This window comes from Helicoverpa armigera, chromosome 14 (genome assembly GCF_030705265.1).
Source record: "Helicoverpa armigera isolate CAAS_96S chromosome 14, ASM3070526v1, whole genome shotgun sequence".
NCBI lineage: Eukaryota > Metazoa > Arthropoda > Insecta > Lepidoptera > Noctuidae > Helicoverpa > Helicoverpa armigera.
The window spans coordinates 10,826,378-10,847,160 of NC_087133.1; the positions used below are offsets into that span (position 1 = coordinate 10,826,378).

General features: G+C 34.8%; 1 protein-coding gene across 2 annotated transcripts in view; it reads left to right on the forward strand.

Annotated features, from left to right (window-relative positions):
• Nucleotides 1-424: 424 nt before the first annotated feature.
• The window catches only part of LOC110375079 (uncharacterized), a 93,992-nt gene continuing 73,633 nt past the window's right edge, over nucleotides 425-20,783 (forward strand). The window contains exon 1 of one of the 2 annotated variants that reach the window (XM_021333054.3): nucleotides 425-1,185. In XM_021333054.3, the coding sequence (XP_021188729.1) occupies nucleotides 1,107-1,185 (79 nt within the window). In that variant the 5' untranslated portion in view covers nucleotides 425-1,106. The remainder of the gene's footprint in view (nucleotides 1,186-20,783) is intronic. The other variant, XM_021333055.3, reaches the window with a different exon arrangement.

Consider the following 20,783-nt stretch of genomic DNA (forward strand, 5'->3'; position numbering starts at 1 on the left):
AATCTGGTATTTTTAGGGTTAGTTTCTATAGTAAGTTTTAACAAGCCTGAAGCAATGAAACAAAATAAAAACAGTATTTGAATATTATTTTCCTCACCCCGTACTGTAACTTTATTTAATAAAATTAACCCTCGTTACTGAAATCAATCGTTCGGATCCATCTCCGCAGATAAGCTATTAACTGGCAGATTAAACACTTATTAAGTTGGACGCGTTAGTCCTGAAACGTATCTCTTTCAGATTTATGTACATTTTAATTGCGTCTTCACACAAGATTTCAACGTTACGTTTCAACGGACCACGGCATGAATGCGAAAATCTCTTCTGTCCCTTTCACTATGTACCGCACGCGACCTGCAACCCTTACGAAAATCGTGTGCCATCCCTCTCTGACAGACGCTCGGCTGGCACCGGGCGAGTCCCTTATGTAAGTCAGTGCTTTCACAGCTGCCTCCCCTAACGGACGCGCGCGCTCCTACACGAAAAAATCCATTGACGATGCCGATATACAACTTGTTCCTCACACAAAAAAATATCAGTGAATCCTCCTGTGATGCGAAACTTTTATGAACACGAGTGTACACCAGTGTGTCAAGTGGTCGTATATTTTGTTACGGAATGTCGTATCTAAATGAAAATTTCTTTCAAACTTACGCGCCGGGATTAAGTAAGATTTATATCTGAAAACAACGGAGATTCTCGAGTTAATTTTAGACGCTCATTATGCTCAGTAAAATAATCCAAGCACGCGTTACTAAAGTCACCAGTGCCGTACAATTTATGCGCCAAACATCGGTTAAGGATAAAATAAAAATAGACGAGCATTAAGTAGGAACTTTAATATATGGAGCGACATTCGTTTTAACTAAGTGTCATAAAACTATTTGTCAGCGCGTTAATTAAGAAGTAGAATAAATGTTGACGTATTTAGTGGAAACTAGTAGAGTTGTAAAAGCGAAAAAGTTGTGACAAGATGCTTAGCTGTTTAGTAATTAGAAGATAGACGTAGACGCTAATAGGAACAATACATTTAAGTGTTAAGTGACGATGAAAAGAAGAAGAGTGTCGAATTAATATAGTATTTATTAAATATTATTATAAACAAAATGGCCGGGGAATTGAAGAGGATAAAGAGGCATTCATACGTATTGAATGCAATACTGCTATTCATCTCAATGATTTATGGTGAGTGATTGTATTTTGCTAATGTTGCGTCGACTTAATTAGTTCGCTTGATCTTTCAATTAAAACAGGAAATTATATTATAGTGAATGAACAACTGCAGTATTCGGTAATGTTACATAACAGATATATTATGAACATTTCAGATGCAGAAAAGTTGCAGTACTCCTAGATACCTAGTTCTTTTATTTAAGTATTTTATGTCGTATTTGTGCCGTTTTTTTATTTATCGACAACAAAATCAATTTCAATAACTTAATGATTCAATTATAACTTACATGAAATAAGGAAAAAATAATATTATTCCATTAAAATAATCGCTCATCCGAACATATTTATTCAATTGGACGCAAGATCCATCAGAGTAGATTGAAAACTTACGTGCTCTGACAATATTTCACCCGAAGCGAGAAAAGACCGACGTTGAATTAATTGCTTCAGTCAGTAATTACTTGGAGTAATGTAGTACTCTTTCAACATTAATCTCTAAAGGATAAGCTTTTGCGCTCACCCTCTCATTCAAATTATGTTACAGTTGGCCCGTGTGAGTAATTACGATAATGGTCCTAGTATAAGCCCTTGCAGCATTCCCACAGTTTTCAAAACCGACTTTAAAGACGGATAATAATTTGAGTGGAGCACTCAACATTTAAATGAACACGGACAATGTGTAAGTTTTCTTATTATAAGTTAAAGTGGTGACCGAGTCTGAAACTTCATTAAATTGCTTGAATCGAGTGTAGAACTCGGTCAATTGCGTCGTTTAGTTCTTAATGTGGAAAATTCTTGATTAGTTTTGATCTTACAAACATGGAGTTATTGCGGTATACAAAGATCAACTTTATCGATTGAAAAATAACTTTGAAGAAATTCAAAGTCAAGTTTCAATAAAAAAAACGTGAAAGAATATTATATAAAAGAGTTTATTAAATAAACAAATTAACAAGTATTTACCTATTCAGGTCTCATTCTAAGAATTCCGAAATAAATATTTATACGGACAATGCTTTTCCATACACAAAACTGTTTACGTTTCTCGCACTTAATCGTTCTTCAAACCGCGTACTAATTAATAAAATTCGGTAATAGCGCTTCCCTCTCGAAACACTCTTGGTTCACAAGAACTCTTGAAACCTCTCATCATGACCTTCCAACGTCTTTATATTGTTTGGCCAGACAAGTCTTATTGCAGTCACTTCCATTGCTATCATTAAGATTTTGTTTATTCATCAACAATTTTATGAAGTACTCATTTTAATTGAGTCTATATTATTACTTCGCAGAACTTGTAAGTAAAAGTTTTGTATAATTTTATCAGATAGCAACCTCATTCTCTCTAGTGGGTACGAATAAGCAGTAAAGATATTAGGAACAACAAATAAATTAGAAACATCGTATAACAATTTCTCCGTAAAAGACAGCAAGTTTGCTTAGTTACTGGCTGCGAGCCCCGGGCGATACTATCGTATTCGTTCAATCTACGCACTGTGACAGTTGGCAAGTCTATCTCGACAGCTCCTCGCTTACAAATACCATGGCAACCCACTTTTGCTCTGTTTCATGCCTCGTAAGATAAACAGGTAATCGCTATATTCAATCTGAGGTTTGATACGCAAAATACATCTTAAACATCTCAAGTAATTTTGGCTTCATCTACGTGCTCATACGAAATTAATAAATCCATATTGTCGTAAACCATTATAAAACTTAGTCACTTTCAAGAGAGTTTTGAGCTAAATTTAATTATTTTGCTCGCTGGCAATCTGAAAACTTTTCAATTGAACAAGTAATTTTCGGAATCTTGTAACTTTTATTGAAGTGAAGTGCAGGGAACGAATTAAGATGGACTCATTCAGTGGGTCATGAATGAATTGGAATTAAATCACTTTTGTGAGTTTGGCGTCGCGGTAAAAGGTTTCTGAGCCCTGAACTTTATTCCAAATTTAAGTTTTCTATTGTGTTCAACGTTTCTTTTGCCTTTTTCTTATTAGCCAGGCTTTGGTGACGTAAAAAAACCACTTAAAAATAAGCCAAGAATAATTGTACGCGAACATTTTCTTCGGGAAAATTTTATGTTATTCGTTGACAAACTTGGAGATCTCTTTGAATATTTTGCATTTATTTGTTGTTTCGTTGTTTTTGTTATGTATATTTTTTTCGTATGTTTTCAAAAGTCCGCTGAGAGGAATTGTTTGCTCCCGAGCTCTTGTACGGCGGGCGAACAATTCTTTAGAGCACACTACACTACAACGATCATTAAAACAATGTTTTTTTTCTCGACATGCCCTGAAAGGTGCTTTGATGTCAGTATGGAGATGGTAACCTACTTTTAATAAAATAAGTCTCTGTACTTAGTTTTAAAAAAACATATTATGCTCAAGATAAAATGATATCTCAAATAGATTTCAAAGAAAATAGCCTTTTTCTTTCGACTCCTCCCTCATTAGTACTATTCTCAGAGTACCAGTCAATAATTATGTTCGAGTATATTAGTACCACCTTTGTCTATCTATTGGAAATTACTACTACTTGTAATATTGGGTACTGCTTGTAATATTAGCTCATATGTATATGTGACTCTTAACTTATATAATATTTGTACTAAATATTCGTGCCTTTTATAGCACACCAGTGAATTGGTATCGCCACGTTTGGCTAGTAATGTATCGAAATAAAGTGCGTAATGGCTCATAAACGCTGCCATTTCGCTGCCAACATCGCAAAGATGATCCCCTCTTAAAATTCAAGAAATAAACACAATTTATATACAGGTTTTGTTCCTTTAAATAATACAAGTATGGGTATTAAAGCACCTTATCTTAAGCCAGATAAGTCTATTCAAAGATCCCCATTCAAGAGGCACATTAAAATTCTCGCAAAATGAAACATTCAACAAAGGTCAACATCCAATTCGAATACAAGGAATAATGACCTTATTTATCCAAGTAATATAATTTTATCAAGGAAAAAAGAAACTATGAAAAAAAGCCAATTTCAAAGCAAAAGCTTATTGAAACTCTCTGTAAAATGGTAATGGAGGGAAACGTCGAAACGGCGCCCAAAGTCGTTGTGATCGTATCATTGGATTTTAAACGTTACGCTGTGTGTTTACGGTCGATTTTTGTGTGGTTGTATTTTAATGCAGTGCGTACGTTTAGTGCTTCGATATTAACGGTATTTTTCAAATGGAAGTTTACAAAGTTGGAGTAGCTATCTTTGGAAGTTTGGCAATGCATTCGCTGTACTGTGGCGGTTTTAGATGACTTTATTGAGGGCAAGTGAACAATCGTCTCGTAAGAATTCAAAAAACAAAAATAGAATAACAACGTTTCATTCGTTTTTAGTTGCTTGAACACTTCCAAAATCAAAATTAATTTGCTGTCTACGGCAGTGGAAACAGGGTAAATAATTCAAGGGGTAGGCTTTGGGATCCGAAATCTGTCAGTACTAATCAACACTATATTCAATGGATCTTAAGGTGTAGGTACCTGCTACTCCTTGTTGAATTTGATTATGTTTGCAAAACGCCATTTGACTTCAAGAAGTTAAGTAACTACTTTATTTACCTTTCAACATATTTTCATACTTCTTTACGAACCTGATTTGTCTATAAATATTTCCATATCCATTTCTTTCTGTTTTCAATTACTTCTCTAATTCAACACAATTCTAAATCTATCTCATCATTTTAACTCAGCTATGTTAGAAAGGACCATCTGCCGTACTAGGTACCCACCCTTATTGCAATTACTTATTTGGAGTCGATACAGCATGAGTTCTTCCAGCAGACTTCCTTTCTGACAACATAACTCAATATATCAATAAACAAAATGAGGAAACCTTATTATTAACATGTTCTTTCACCAAAAATTGGGTCAATACTATGAAGGTTCCAATAATTCCATCAATGACAGTCCAAAACTTAAAAGCTAACACTGTTTAATTTAACGATTTCCGAACGATTGGGGTCAAAGTAAACATCTCATTCGCAGTCCATGATTCAGAATAGCCGATATAAACACAAGATATTGAATACCCATTAAAATTAACGATGACTAACATAGAAAGACGTATTGGAACCGGTGCATTAAACGTTGCAACATTTCCTTTGTAACAATACCGTGATTTGGGTCAGTTATTTTTTTATTAATATACTAATACTAGCAACCTGGCTTTGCTCAGGTATCGATACTAGGGCTGCGGGATTGTTCGAAAGAGTTTCCGCGGCCCTGGTACATAAAAGGCGTACGACGGAACACGACGGTTTTTAGTCAGTAAGAGTCTGACACTCCCTCACCACTGCTAACCCACAGCGGCAGGGGTCATTTGATGATTTTTGACGTCGTTAAAAAAAAGGTATATACTAAAGCTGTTTAGTCAGTATGTTTGAACGTGTTACTTTGAGTAACTACTCGATAAAAAAAAAATCAGTGTAAGATAGCTTATTTATCAAGGCAGGTTATTTGGGTGCGTCAAGTTTTCGCCGCGGTATGTGGGTGAAACCACAGGCGGGAGCTAGTAAATTATTTCTATGATATTGGCCCTCCCAAATCCCCTCCCAAAATCGCACTATATAGCTAGGACATGTAAAACTTAAAATCTAATGAAAATCTATTCTGTAGTTTTTGAGATGATCGCAAAAAATCGTGGTGGGGCCGACCTATTAAAAACCTAGACCAGTAATAATGTTATAAAGGTCCTTTTTTATGAACGTAATGTTAGTAATTCCGGTGAACTTATTACATTGTTATTATTAATTGAATTAGTGGGCATTTAGGTATGATTTATAGGGCGGGGAGAGGTAGTTAATTGTGCGTGACTAATTTTTATTGTTCCCTTGTTTTAGTGACGCAAAACAATAGTAATTGTTTAATTACGTAATTGAGCTTGTAACTAGATGATACAGTTAGTTTGATTGAAGTAAAATTGTACTTTCCTCGGACTGTGAATGGATGGGTGAGTAGACCACACGTGTATAGTTCTCGGCACGGATATTGAGCTCTCGGCGGAAGAGTGGGCATCGCTTAGCGCACTGTACACATAAGGCAATAACCCAATAAATCGCTTCTGCGCAGGTGAAGGTCAGGGCTCAATATCTCTGCCGATGATTATAGTACTCTGAAAGATTTCTTTTTTTGCTAAAATTAATGATGTCCACCAACACTAAGGCACTTAAAAAAATCCCAGCTTTGTCTCATCACAGAATATCTCTCTTCAAACTGCTATTTAATGCTACCCTGAAGTTAATACTCAAAATGTGTAAACAAACACTCTACAAGACATCTTCAAGCTCACTTCAGATAAGCAAAGTTATTTTACGCGAGTGTTTTGACTATTGTGAAGTTACTACCAGAAATTCGGAACAGAAAAGTCAAACTTTAGGTAAGCTGAACAACCCACTTCTAAAACTAAAAACAATTAAAACCGAACAAACCCTTACACACAACTTTATCTACCAACCTAATAAAACCGATACAAAGCGATGCAATAACAGAACAAGGGGCCAAAACTAAAAACAAGCAATATCTACCAAACAATCAGATAAGCTTTGCTACAAAAAGTTATTCAATCTACCCACACACGTACGTATTGGAATGCACAAGTTCGTGGCAAATGCTGCCGAATTGAACAGTACCGACGAAAATTTTATTTGGTAGATTTTTATGGCCTGTAGTGTAGTATTTTTTCGACAGATTTCTTTAAATGTTTTAATTTGTACTGCTTTTTTGTCTATGAATTAACATAGTCATGAAGATATTCATAAGTATTTACATTCTTAAATGTTTTTTTACTGAGTTGACGTTAAAACTATAACTAAATGTTTTGAAATGAACATTAAATTGAAATTACAAAAGTACCAAATTTCGGTAATAAAAAGCCAAATTAGACGTGAACCAGTACCTACTAATACAGTTAAGTAAATAATTCAATCATCTTACGAGGTACAGTCAACTTCAGGTCAGTGGTAACAGTTTTATAGGAAAATCGTACTTATTACTATTGAGTTAAGGTGCATGACAGTTACCACTAATGTGCAGTCTACTGTACAAATTCAGCTGCCAAATATCTTAAGTACCACGAATTGTACCCTAATTCTTAACACAACAAAGTATCACTTACATCATCCCTATTTTCTGAAAACCAGTTCACAATACATCAGAAGTCAGACCGTCTGTCTTATTCATGTTCCTTTACAATTTAACAGAAGCTGTCTTGTTCAAAAAATGTTGGCAAGCCTTATAAAACTGTTGTCGACCTAAAAATCTTGGGAGTCTCGTCCGGGCCAATTATTGTTAAAATGCCTTCAAGAAATGTGTGGTTTCAGACTTGTCCGCTTTGAATTAAGGTCAAAATAAAATTTAATGCAATTAGGAATGAAAATTGGGGCGATTTCGGCTTTGTTAAAGTTGTTACTGAATTAGGTAGCAAATGTTTTTGAGGCCCATTGCGGTAACATCAAGGCTATGTACCTATATGCTTATATTTTATACTTAATTGATTGAATAGGTATGATATTGAAGAATTTTCTAGATATAAATATAAACTGTATGTTCAGGCAATCCTTAACAATTTCTAAAACAACGTACCTACTTAGCTCGTTATCTAAACTGTTATCCAGTCTTCAACTTATTTGCCTTTGTAGCAACAAAAGCGAAGTTTTCTTCGTTAAACCATACCATATTATATGTAAAACAAAGTGCCTTCATGCATAAATAAGTATCAACTCGCGTTTACTTGAGGCACTTCAAAATATGACAAATGTGCTTCTAACTTCGCTATTGCCTAATCTTTAAAGGATGAACAGAACAAATTGGATTTAGCTGACATTGACATTATTAATTAAGGCACCAGGGGACTGATGCCCCTAAATCCTTACTGTTCTGTATTTTTTCGAGAAAAACCCGCCAGGATTAGACTTCAGGTATGGCGGAAAATTCCGGGAACTCGTTTATTTATTCACATATAAGATATCTTTGTGGGCTATAGTTTTATACCTCAATAGATATTCTCCCACGGTTCTACCCACAGGCCCCTGGGATCTGTACTTATTTTGGCGTATAGTCTATTACCAGCTGTCTTTTGGTGAAACTGATATTGGGGTCGAATCATTTTATCTAGAAAATTCCATACCTACAATGCCTAAAAAAAGAAGATATAACAATTTTACTACAATTACTCCTAACACAATATCTACTAGATATATAAATAAATAACAAAGTTTCTACAAAAATCTTTAAAAAAAGAATAAATTATTACAATACAATTTGTAAAAGTAGTTAGGTAGTGAAAATATGGACCGTCTTGATTCTCTTAAAAACAAATATAACAACTGTACTTGTTCTCAACCAACAGTACAAGCTGACCTACAGTTAACAACGCCTAGTACTATGCAGTCAGCTGTGAACAGTGACACAATACCACCTCGTGTCGCTGTTCAGTGCAATATTCCACCATCAAGCATTTCACATAAACATAGTTCAGGAAATCAAAACTCATCACAAATATTTTCTGATAGATTTGGTCTAGGTTTTGGTAAATTAGTCTCTCAATACTGTAAAAGTAATATAATAAACAATTGTTCACCCGGTGCCAGCTACAATGAGATCATAGAAAGAATTAAATTGACTAATCTTAATACCACTTCATCTGCCATTATGCTATTTGGAGATAGTCTAGCAGTCAATAAACAAAATATAATAGATTGCATTGAATTAATGATAAAATTAAATAATGAAACAAATTGCAAGTTTATCATCTGTGCCTTACCATATTCTAAAAATTTTACTGAAGAACAAAATCAGTACATATTTAATTTAAATCTATTAATGTACAATACAACTAGGCATTACAATAATAGAATAATGTACTTTGATACAAATAAATTTATAAATAATTTTGTAATGACAAATGATACAATGTATCTTAGTTTTTATTATAAAAGACAAATTGCTATATTGATAGCAAATAATATACAAATTGACCCGGGTTCTACTACAGTAACCTTTTCTTTTAGTAACATTAGTAGTTCTACTAATACAAGTATTGATACACCTGATAGTTTAAACTACATGGTGCGACAAAGGGTGGGCCACATCAACTGAATGTTGTACATCAAAACATTCAGGGCCTTTCCGGCAAGGATCTAGAATTAAGTTTATTCATTGAGCATTATATGGTACAAGTAATGTGCATAACTGAGCACTGGCACAGAAATTCTGAAATAATATTCCTTAATAATAGTAATTACACAGTACAAAGTGCGTTTGTTAGAAAGGAAGCCATCCATGGTGGCTCTCTTATAATTGTGTCCAATAATATAAAGTGTAAAGAACGTTTGGATATAGTTAAATTATCAGTGGAGCGCAACATAGAACTGTCATGTGTTGAACTGGAGCGGTTTGTTATAATTTGTGTATACAGGCCTCCTTCAGGGGATTTTAACATCTTTGAATCGGTAATGGAAAATTCCCTTTCTAAACTAAATTCAAGTAGTAAAACACTTTTAGTTTGCGGTGATTTCAATGTTAATATTTTAGAATCATCTCCCTTAACTATAAGGTTGCTTAACTTATTTAAATCTTTCAACTTGTTTAATTTATTTCTAGAACCAACAAGAATTACGGCAACCTCGTCAACCTGTTTAGATAATATATTTAGTAATTGTACCGCCACGGAGACTCTGATTACCAATGGCCTTCCTTCCGATCACCGTGGTCAACTGGCACGGTTTCCTGATAGACAGCATAAAATCAAACGGGAAATAACATGTCGCCCCTTAACAACCAGTCGTTTTAATACATTCAAAAATAATATAATTGCAAAACTAGGCTATGAGATATTAGATAATGACAATCCCCATTTAATGTACGGAGCTCTGTTCGATATCATTAAATATGAATTTAATTCTAGTTTTAAAACCAAAACTTTCGTAATAAAAGAAACGGCTAATTTCAATGAGTGGGCTACCCCCGGCATTTACAAGAGTAGAGCTAAGTTGTATGAGCTGTATGAAATGAAAAATTATAAATTTGATGAAAATTTTATTACATTTGTTAGAAATTATTCCAAATTGTTTAAGAAAGTCTGTCATGCGGCAAAATCAATGTATTTTAGTAATAAAATCAAGAACAGTAATAGTGTAATTAAAGCTACGTGGAATATTATTAATAGTGAGACTGGAAAAAATAAACAGCGTGATACTCGATACAAAATCGTTAATGAGAATCAAGTTTATGAGAAAGATTCGGATGTAGCTAGAGAATTTAATACCTTCTTTTCTAATATTGCAATAAAGACCACTAGCGACTTAGACTCCTCTACCACCAACGCCGAAAAATTTTTACGAAGTAGTGTTAGCCAATGTGAAGCCACATTTACTTTTAGTTATATTACACCTCATGATATAGTTAGAACCTTCAAGTCATTAAATTCAAAAAAGACAGGTGACTTGTGGGGTATCTCTGTAAAAGTTATAGACTGTATTATTGACGATATTGCACCCTATTTGGCTAGTATATTTAATGAGTGTATTGACTCAGGTACCTTTCCCGAACTTATGAAATACAGTAAGGTTATACCACTCTTTAAATCAGGGAGCAAGAATGACCTAGGCAACTTTAGGCCGATTTCAATTTTACCCACGTTAAGCAAAATTTATGAAAAAATCATTTTAAATCAGCTGCTGCGTCATTTCAATTTACATAATATTTTACATGCGGAACAATATGGTTTCACTAAGGGTCGCTCAACAACGGATGCCGGAGTTGCTCTACTGAAGCACATTTATACCGCGTGGGAGAAGTCGCAGAATGCAATTGGGGTGTTTTGTGATCTTTCTAAGGCGTTTGACTGCGTCCAACATGAAACGCTTACCCAGAAGCTTAAGTACTATGGCATTAGAGATAGCGCACTTAGTGTCATTAGCTCATATTTAAGCGGCAGAATGCAATGTGTTGACGTTAATGGTGTCAAATCTTCCAATCTACCCGTTTGTTTGGGCGTACCGCAAGGCTCGATTCTGGGGCCATTTTTGTTTCTTGTGTACATTAATGACTTGCCATATTATTTAAAATCATTGTGTGATGTAGTATTGTTTGCTGATGACACGTCTCTAATTTTTAAAGTTGATAGGAATAGAGTAGATTTTGATGACGTGAATACGTGTCTGTCGTTAGTAACGCACTGGTTCACAGCCAATAATTTAGTTTTGAATGCGAAGAAAACCAAATGTATTAAATTTGCTTTGCCAAACGTGAAAAATCTCGGCCCCAGTGTAGTTTTAAACAATGAGGAAATTGAAACGGTCCAAGCTACCACTTTTCTAGGAATAACTGTAGACTCCAAAATTCAATGGGGTGAGCATATAACTGGCCTCACGAATAGACTAAGCTCTGCTGCGTACGCTGTCAGAAAGGTAAGAGCTCTCACCGATGTAGCCACGGCGCGTTTAGTGTACTTCAGTTATTTCCACAGTGTTATGTCTTACGGAATTCTTATGTGGGGCAATGCTGCCGACATAGAAAATGTCTTCGTGTTACAGAAGCGTGCTATCCGTGCTATATACCGACTAGGTACTAGAGTCTCCCTAAGGGAAAGGTTTAAGGATATTGGTGTTCTGACTGTGGCGTCTCAATATATTTATGCCAATATAATATATGTAAGGCAAAACATAGAGTTATTTAGTAAAAAGAGTGACGTGCACAATTTCAATACTAGAAATAAACATAAATTAACCGCATCCAACTATCGATTGCAGAAAGTGCACGGTTCGTTTGTGGGCCTTTGTATACGCATTTATAATAGAATCCCAGTTCATTTGCTAGAACTAACGGACAGTTCTTTTAAAATCAAAATTAAGGATATTCTGATTAAAAAGGCGTATTATAACATTAATGATTATTTCACAGATACACGCAGATGGCAGCTCTGAAGTGGACAACAAGTGTTTTTTATATACATATATATTTTGTGACTAATATTGAATTGTATAATTGTAATTTAATTATAATTAAATTGTAATAGACAGCTGTGTTGCTGGGAAGTTTGTTCTTCACCACTTCTTCTTCCCAGCCATAACACTAGGAAGTGGTGAAAGGGGGGCGTTTTGGGGGTGCTGTCATTCTGTATTTTTTTGACGTGAAAAAGTGCTAGAATCTAGCCTATTTTCAATAAACGATTTTGACTTTGACTTTGACTTTGAAAAGAATAATTTCTGCCGTATCATAATAACAGCTGTGTTCTTGTTAAAAGGTTAAACTAGCTCTTTGTGAAAATAATCTAGCAGTACTATTAAAGTACTTATAACATTAAGCTGCCGTGTTTGTTTGCTTGAACTTGTTAATCTCAGGAATGCCTGATTTTTTTTTAAAAAATCCGTAATTCGATATTTCTATTACGTACAAATTGCAGTAGGAAATGTTACTCCGGGATAATAAGCTTCTTATTACTCAGATAACGTATCTAGGTTTAATTGGTATATTCACAGATTCATTACTAGCGTCCACCCTTGGCACAGGCATCAAAGACAAAGTCAAAGTCAAATCATTTATTTCATTTAGGCCTTTACAAGCACTTATGAATGTCAAAAATATAACTAAGTTTGATTCTAGTTGCCCATTCCAAAAGTAGCTTCCTATGGAGAAGCACGAGCATAACAACCACAATTGCTACCTAGTATTACAAAACAATTTTATCTTGGATACCATGTCAGATTTTCCCAAAGGTTAAGAGGTTAACAGAGGTAGACCTACATATAATTCAATCGTATATGGCTATGTTAAAACCCCATATAATACAGGGTTGACCTTTGGACACCTATCGGGAACAAATCCATACACTGGACAATATTTGATAGATAGGTATCTCAAATAATAGGTATGAGGAAATCGAACTCTCAAGGTCTCAAAGGTCAATCTAATATTATAAATTTGATAGTGAGTTATCACGCTTTCACTGTAGAACGGTTGATACAATTGAGATAGCGAAACACGTATGTAATTCTTAGGCCCAAAAATATAACGTTCAAGGTCAAAGGTCACTGATTTCCTAATTAATACATTTGTTTTAACAACATTCTACAAATAAAGTTCCTGTGTAATTTGACATTTGATTCCTGAAGGTGGGTTGTGATCCTAATTATGTCGTACGTAGGCAGTCTTTTGTAATCAAAACATTACAAGTGGGACTTGAATTACAATACTATTACGTTTTGAACAGGTGTGAAAGCTATATAATGTGTATATTTACATATAGATCACTGTATAACCTTTAGTTGACAATTACTTTTGTCTGCCTGTGTAAGAGAGAATTACGTCTCCTGTTAAAGTTCAATGAGTAGCTTTCCTACTAAAATGACACAATCTTTGAGTAGAAGACACGTTTGAAGATTGTTACAAGCAAGCGACATTTTAACACAACAAATTGTCACAAGTAACAACAATAACAAAAAACAAACACACAAACAAACATCAAAAACAAGCGCATAAATGTAAAACTTACCATTTTTATCCACAAAGCTCCTGATTAAAGTACGAATTACGAACTCCAAGACCTAGGATGTTCCGGGAAGTTCTTTACGAGTAGCACTTTGCACTTGTCGACTTGCTAACTTCGTTCCCTGAAGAACAAGTCTTCGAACTTAATATGTAAAATGTCAGAGAGAGCAGATTAGCGACGTTATTTGACACAATGAAATTCCCCCTTAAGTTCCACCTTGATATAGTGATGGCAAGTTTAACAAACTTTTGAAGATTTAATTTAGTGACTTCGGTAATGGGTTTTGTGAGTTCCTTTGCAATCTTGGTTGGAGTCGAACTTGGTTCAGTACTTTGTTGCTGGATTCATCACGTTTTACGATGCAGTCTATAAACACGCTGGTACTTTACAACGGGTCTTTATGGAGAAGATGGTGTATACTTCTCCTTTTTAAGAGAAAACTACATAGTTTGTAAGAATATAATGGATACCTTTGTCTTATTCCTCATTAATCTCTACGATGCTAATCATGTATCCCAATATCTTTTTTTTGCTTCTTACTTAACAATGCAATATATTACGTCATCAAAACCGTCTAGAAGAAAGAAGAAATACCCTGTCATAATACAGCAACGTAAAGGAAACTCCTTTGTCAGAGGCCTATCAATTTCAACCCTCTACATTTACAATAGGTGTTTACCTTAGACTAAATTACATAGTTTTTTTTTTTTCAAATTAGCAACTAACCCACTTCAACTAGTCACAAAACAATTTAATCCAAGTCTACAACCCTTCGTATGATCGAAACAGCGCATTACCAAGATGTACTAAGACAAATGGGCTTCAGTCCATTCTTCTATTGTTGCTGGTTTAAATTGTAAGCCCCTGTCTGTCAAGACCACAGTACATTGTGCTTTATTAGTCCAAATGGATGTATTGTTACCATGTTTTGTGTCCATGGATTGGATAATTATGGCCGTAAACATAATGGAGCCGCTTTAAGTGGTTAAATAGTTAATTTTCGCGTAATTAATATTTTAATGGAAGATTTGTGAAGGTAAGTGTTTTGTATTGTTTCGTTTGTGTTTTAAATGAAAGTGTTTTAGACAGATGTGATTATTTAAACGAGCTTGTGCTTATAGATGTAACAGAAGCACGTGTTGACTGAGCAAAGGTTAAGCAATTTCTGGAGCAGTGGATCCGTGAATTACCATTTGTGTTATGGCGAGATTCGGAAAGCATGTCAAATTGTGTTGTGGGCTGTAGTTGGTAAAAGCTAAGCAGGTGCTAATGTATCGCTTATAATACCGTGAAAATTAGTACATTATTTTTATATAGGTAGTATCGTAGACGATGGATACATAGGATTATTAAATACGTAACAATATGTAACAAACATTTGTCTCAATTTCTATGTTACAGCGAGCTAATTAAACTACTTACAAAGGTATTTTCAGAAACAAAATCTATTCAGTTCAATATTGATACACCCGTGCATCGGAGAGCACGTAAATGTCGGTCCTGCGCCTGATCTCTCTCCGGTCGTGTCGGATTTGCCGTCCCATCGGGTTATGAGAGTGAAGGAATAGGGAGTGCACCTGTGTCTGCGCAAATGCTTGTGCACTATAATATGTCCTGCGCAATTGGCTGATCTCCTTAAATGAGAACAGCCGCCGTAGCCGATAATCGGCTAGGAGGACATCATCATCATCATTATTTGGAATACAATCATACTGTTCGAAGAATAACCGGGCTTTTACGGCGAAAAGTTATCAATTAATTTGTTTATCACTTATAATACCACAAGAGCTTCAAAATTATCGGGTATTTTCCGATAGGTTCGTTGCAAACAAATGAAGGAGTCAAGTTTTTCAGGTTAAAAAATAACGAGCGCGAAGCGCGAGTGATTTTTCCTGAAAAACTTGACGACTTTATTTGTTGCAGAACCTTGAGGGAAATGCCAGATAATTATGAAGCTCGTGTGGTATTCGGGAGATTATTTTTCCGTCCCAAATGTCGGCCACAACCTGTCAGTTTGACGTAGCAACGACCAGAGAAAATATTCAAAAAATTTTCAGTATAATACCATGTAGGTTGTACCACGTGACGTCGAATGGTGCAATTCTATTGGTCGATATTTGGGTCGAAAAAATAATCACAAATAAACTCGGAAGCACTAACGAATATTTCATAGTAACAGCTTTTGTTTTCATTCCACGTGCTTTTGTCAACGGAATATTAACTGTCGTGAATATTATGTATATAAGTTGTGTGTATGTACATATGTTGCACTTAAATTGGCTGCCTTTTGATTCATTTTAGCACGTCGATATTTTTCTTGGATACTACCTACTAAGAATTATGGAATCAGGCGTTACTTTGCGGAAATCCAATACATGAAAGTGTTTGTTAATTTCCGCGTGACAGTAAATCGAGGCTTTGGATACTCGACACGTGTTTCGCCTCTCCACGGGGCATCTTGAGGAGATGTTGACTCGTCAGCCGTTCGGTCATTCCGGCCCAACTTTACTGACTAAGAATTTGTATTCTGTCTGACATGTTTACGATCGATATTATCGCAAACAAAGTCGCGAGAAGAAGTCAGTACATTATAACGGCAGTTTATAAAAGCTATTTCAATGGACTCATAAAAGTTCATTCACCCCAACTTGTTTATTTAAAGGGAAATTCGAATTTTCAGCCGCGATAGGTTCGCTAGCAAAACAGACGCTCCAATTTTGGGGCTCAGAATTTCTGTACTTATAATCTCAAGTTATTTGCTATTCAAGGTGAAGCTATATAATAAATGGGAGTCCAGTCGACATTTACATACGACGTACAAGAATTCGATAAATATTTCATGCGGTATTCAAATTTTTGGGCAACTCTTAACTTGGTGGACACAGCGTGATACATCAAAATGTTTTATATGCTTGTTTGTGAGATTTTTGCGTTCCATTCATTAATTAAAGTTATATTTTTTTCTGGATAATGTTTCCTATTTTTCTCAGGCCAAGTTAAAGTAAATAACAAATAGTAAAAGAAGGATCGGTAGAACAAGCCTTAACACTGGCTGAAAATAAGCTCTATTAGCAACAGAAGGACCAAATCATTATTAAAAGAAGGGAAAAACAAAGTATTTATGAATGCCTCATAATTCGAAGAAAAGAAGAATATCTATATCTCTTAGAAGTAATCCATGAAATGATGATGGCGTCACCTTTTCAGGCTGGTAAGGCTGGTAGGCGTGATAATAAATACTGGAGTATACAGTTAAAGTAAATAAAAAGTAACTAAAGGAATTCTTTACCAAAGTTTCTGCATAAAACCTATTGTTTCAATTCCCCAGTCAATTTAGACTAGAATTTCGCACTACACAACATTATCCGAGTCTAAGAGAAACGATTTTTCACCAAAAGCGACTCCATTGTTCCTGTGAAGAAATCTCATTAATACGCCATCAATCTTCTATACAAAGTCATTCGCAAGTGTTGGTGCTTTCTGATTGCATTTTTCACTGGAGGCATTTTTCTTCGAGGATTCAATAGAGAAAATATTGTCATTGATGGTAAGGTGTTTTGAGCTTCGCAAGGGGTTTCATATACTTGTTCAGGTCTGGGGTTTTATTCTTTGCAGGTCATGTAGTTGGTGATGGAAGGATTATTTCTGATTTTTTATTATGGTAAACCAGTTAAGAAAAAAATCATTTTTAACCGACTTCCCAAAAAAAGATGGGGGTGAGACCCCCATCAGATGTTTTATTTATCAAGCTTTTGTTTTGGAATATTCAGATAATGATGATTGTCCTTGCAAAACTGTGATTTTGATTATTGGTTTTAGCGCCTTAAGATGTGGTTACCATCTGTAATCAACGGTATAAAGTACAATAATTTTAGAGAAGCAATTAAAACACCAAAGTAAATATACTTATAAATACTCAATACCCAATTCTTTATTCATTATTCTTTATTAATCAAATTATTGCTTCAATTTTGAAATTATTTTCCAAAAATTGAATAATCCGATGCCTACCTACCGCAAACAATAGGCAATGAGCAAATTCTGGGAAAATCAAGAGAGTTCACTAATTGTACAAATTCACGTTGTTCAATATAATGTATGAAAGGTTTACATTTCCTAATAGGTTAGAGCAAGAGAATTTCCCAATTTTAACGTTACTGTGAATTTGAGGCTTCATCTTTATAATTGAACAGTTTAACTATAATTATATGGGTTAGGAATAATTATTTTAATAATTGCTATTTTATTTAAAAATCTTCGTTCACTTGTTCTTAAAAATATCCATTGTTTTCAATGTAGTTTTATTTTCTTCTATCATATTATACAAGATTAAATGCCCTTGCGAGTCCGTGTGCCAAACTACTGAACCGATAAAAATGTAAATGTAAGTTCACAGATAATTATGAATAAGGACTTAGCGCCTTTTTTATACTATATGTAGTTTTCTCAAGACGCGGGTGTATTCCCAGGGTTCACAAAAAAGCTGTACTGTACATTTCCTAATAGATTTTCAACTTACTAGGTCATCATCATTCTAAAACCAAAGCATTTCAAATAACTACACAGAAATCATCATTCTTCTTCTATTCAATACCACCAAAAAAAAACTCATAATTAACAACATAACCCATTCATTTTAAACCGCAAAGAAAAACTTTATGGAGCAACCCGAATGCTCAACATAAGCTGTGACCCTAGCGCCCTAAAACCGTGGGGCGACGGTAAACATGTCATGTTTAGAATTATTTATATTATGGTCGAGTGCCAAGCCGAGCCACAATGGCGGTGCTCAAAACTCTATGTAATAGATTATAAAGCAGAATTTATTTGGAAACCATACAATTTTGGGTACGATAATGATGTTTTGGGGACATTTTTTTTTTTGGGTGGAAATACAGTTCTGTTTTGACTACCAAAAGTTTTGAGAAAAAACAATTCGTTGAAATTCTTTAGCCATCAAAATAATACGTATTAAGCTCCCGGCTGTAAAATACTAAAACAAAAGCAAAAAAAAACAAAAGGGTTCCTCTGGGAACAAAAAACCTATTTCTCGCTTCCCAAGCCGCAAGCAAATAGGAGAATATAAAATTTCTTAATAAATCTCAGTAAAAAAATCCAGACACAATTAGCAAAGAATGAAAATTGTCTCATCACAACCGCGTGCTTCGGACTAATTGCCGACGTCTCTAATGAAACTGCATGGTTTGTTTCCGTCCATGGAGAATAAAATGAATACCAGAGGTGCCATAACGAAAAATCTCCTAAGAATGGACCGCGCCAAAATGCGGGTGTTTGGGTGACGAGGGACGTTACTGTCTTTGCCTTCTGTTAATATTTTGTAATACCGAGAATCGTTGACAGCTGTCTCAAAGTTCTCTCGTAACTGATCGTTTTGGACGTGCCCACCGTTCGTATTTGACCTAGAAGAAGCCGTCTGACCTACCTGTCTTATGGCATCTCTGCTCATTTTTCCTACTCCTTGTTTCCGCCCAACTTCCTTCTATTCACTCTCACCTCTCTTTCCCACTTAAGCGCAAAATATATCTCCGTCTCGTTCACCACATCTGAATTTCAGTATATGTTTTAAACTCTATTAGTGGTTTGCGTTCTTTTGAAAGCTTTTAACGGTGCCAGTTTTGCGTTTGCACTGAATTTTAATTGTATTTTGGACTGTTTAGAATTTCAGTTCCTAATAGTAAACTAGCAACCACTGTGAAGTAACTGAAAATTCTGTGAGACCGAGTTAGTATTTTTAAGAGAAAAAATATATTTTCTAAAATACAGTTATTTATGTATGTAGAACAAAAACAAAATTGACAAAATATACTTATTGTGGTCAATCATATTTTTGCAATTGGCAATGCAGCCAGCCTATTAGGTGCACTGCCCGGTGACAGCGATGAGCAATTTTTAGACGCGTTTTATTAGTTTTAAGTTTCTTTTTTAAGTGAATATAGATATAGGTTATTTTAAAATAATGTACAGTTCATCCTTTAAAAAAAAAATCTTTCCTATCATATTTATTTCTTCAATATTATGATTTCATTCTAAAGCACCATTTAAAGTCCACTCCAGAAAATATCACGCGAAAAACCAACACACCACTACACTTAAGGATAATCCTCATAAGTGTGTGTTTATATAAGAACGGTCACACTTTGCCGTTATGAAGTAGGCGGCAATAATCCATAAGGACTCAGCCTTGGCCTATCTGTAGCAAACATCGCGGCATCCCATTTTCCCCACTCTACCCTCTTATGTTACAAAATAATTTGACACGGTGTTTTTTCTTTTTTTTTTTGAATTACCCGTGTGAAGGAAATTGGTGATGGGTGTTGTAGATATGCATGGTGTTTTGACATACTTGGTCTGCAATATATTTAAAGGACCATGTTTTATTATGGTACAATTTTGTTAAGATACCATATTCTTACAAGAACATCATTGGCAGTCGTTACAGGTAGTCCAGAAGCCAGAAAGTTTTACTAACAGTCTTACCTAGGGGTATTGGGTTGCCCGACTGGGTTAAGGAGGTCAGATAGGCAATCACTCCTTGTGAAACACTGATACTCAGCTGCAACCGGTTAGACTGGAAGTCAACTCCAACATAGGTGGGAAAAGGCTAGGCAGGTGATGATGATGTTTTACTAAACTATGGTACAATCTTATTAAGATATCATATTCTATAGTATCTTGATAAACAATATTTCTAGCAAAAAAAATTAAGAACGGAATTAAATAAAAACGTATCTTACAATTTTAAATTAAATTCAATGAAAATGGACGTAGAATTTTGCTCTTACAAAGATCTTTTTGCAAGACAAATAAAACCTTTGAACCGGATAAAGAGATGTTATCTGTTCTACCCTCATTAGGAAAAAAAACTACAAAAGAAAATAACTCGGGGTATGCACGTATTCCATAAATTATTACGTATATTTTTTTCCGTTATAGTTCGTTACTTCAGAGGGAAAATTATGTATGTAATTATACAAAGAAAGAATTATGGCATATTATTAGCTTAAAGGAAAAATGATAATGAATCGGGAAGACTATTTTTGTTACCGATTTCTGTGCTAATTTTATGTTTCCTTGAAGTTTGGAAG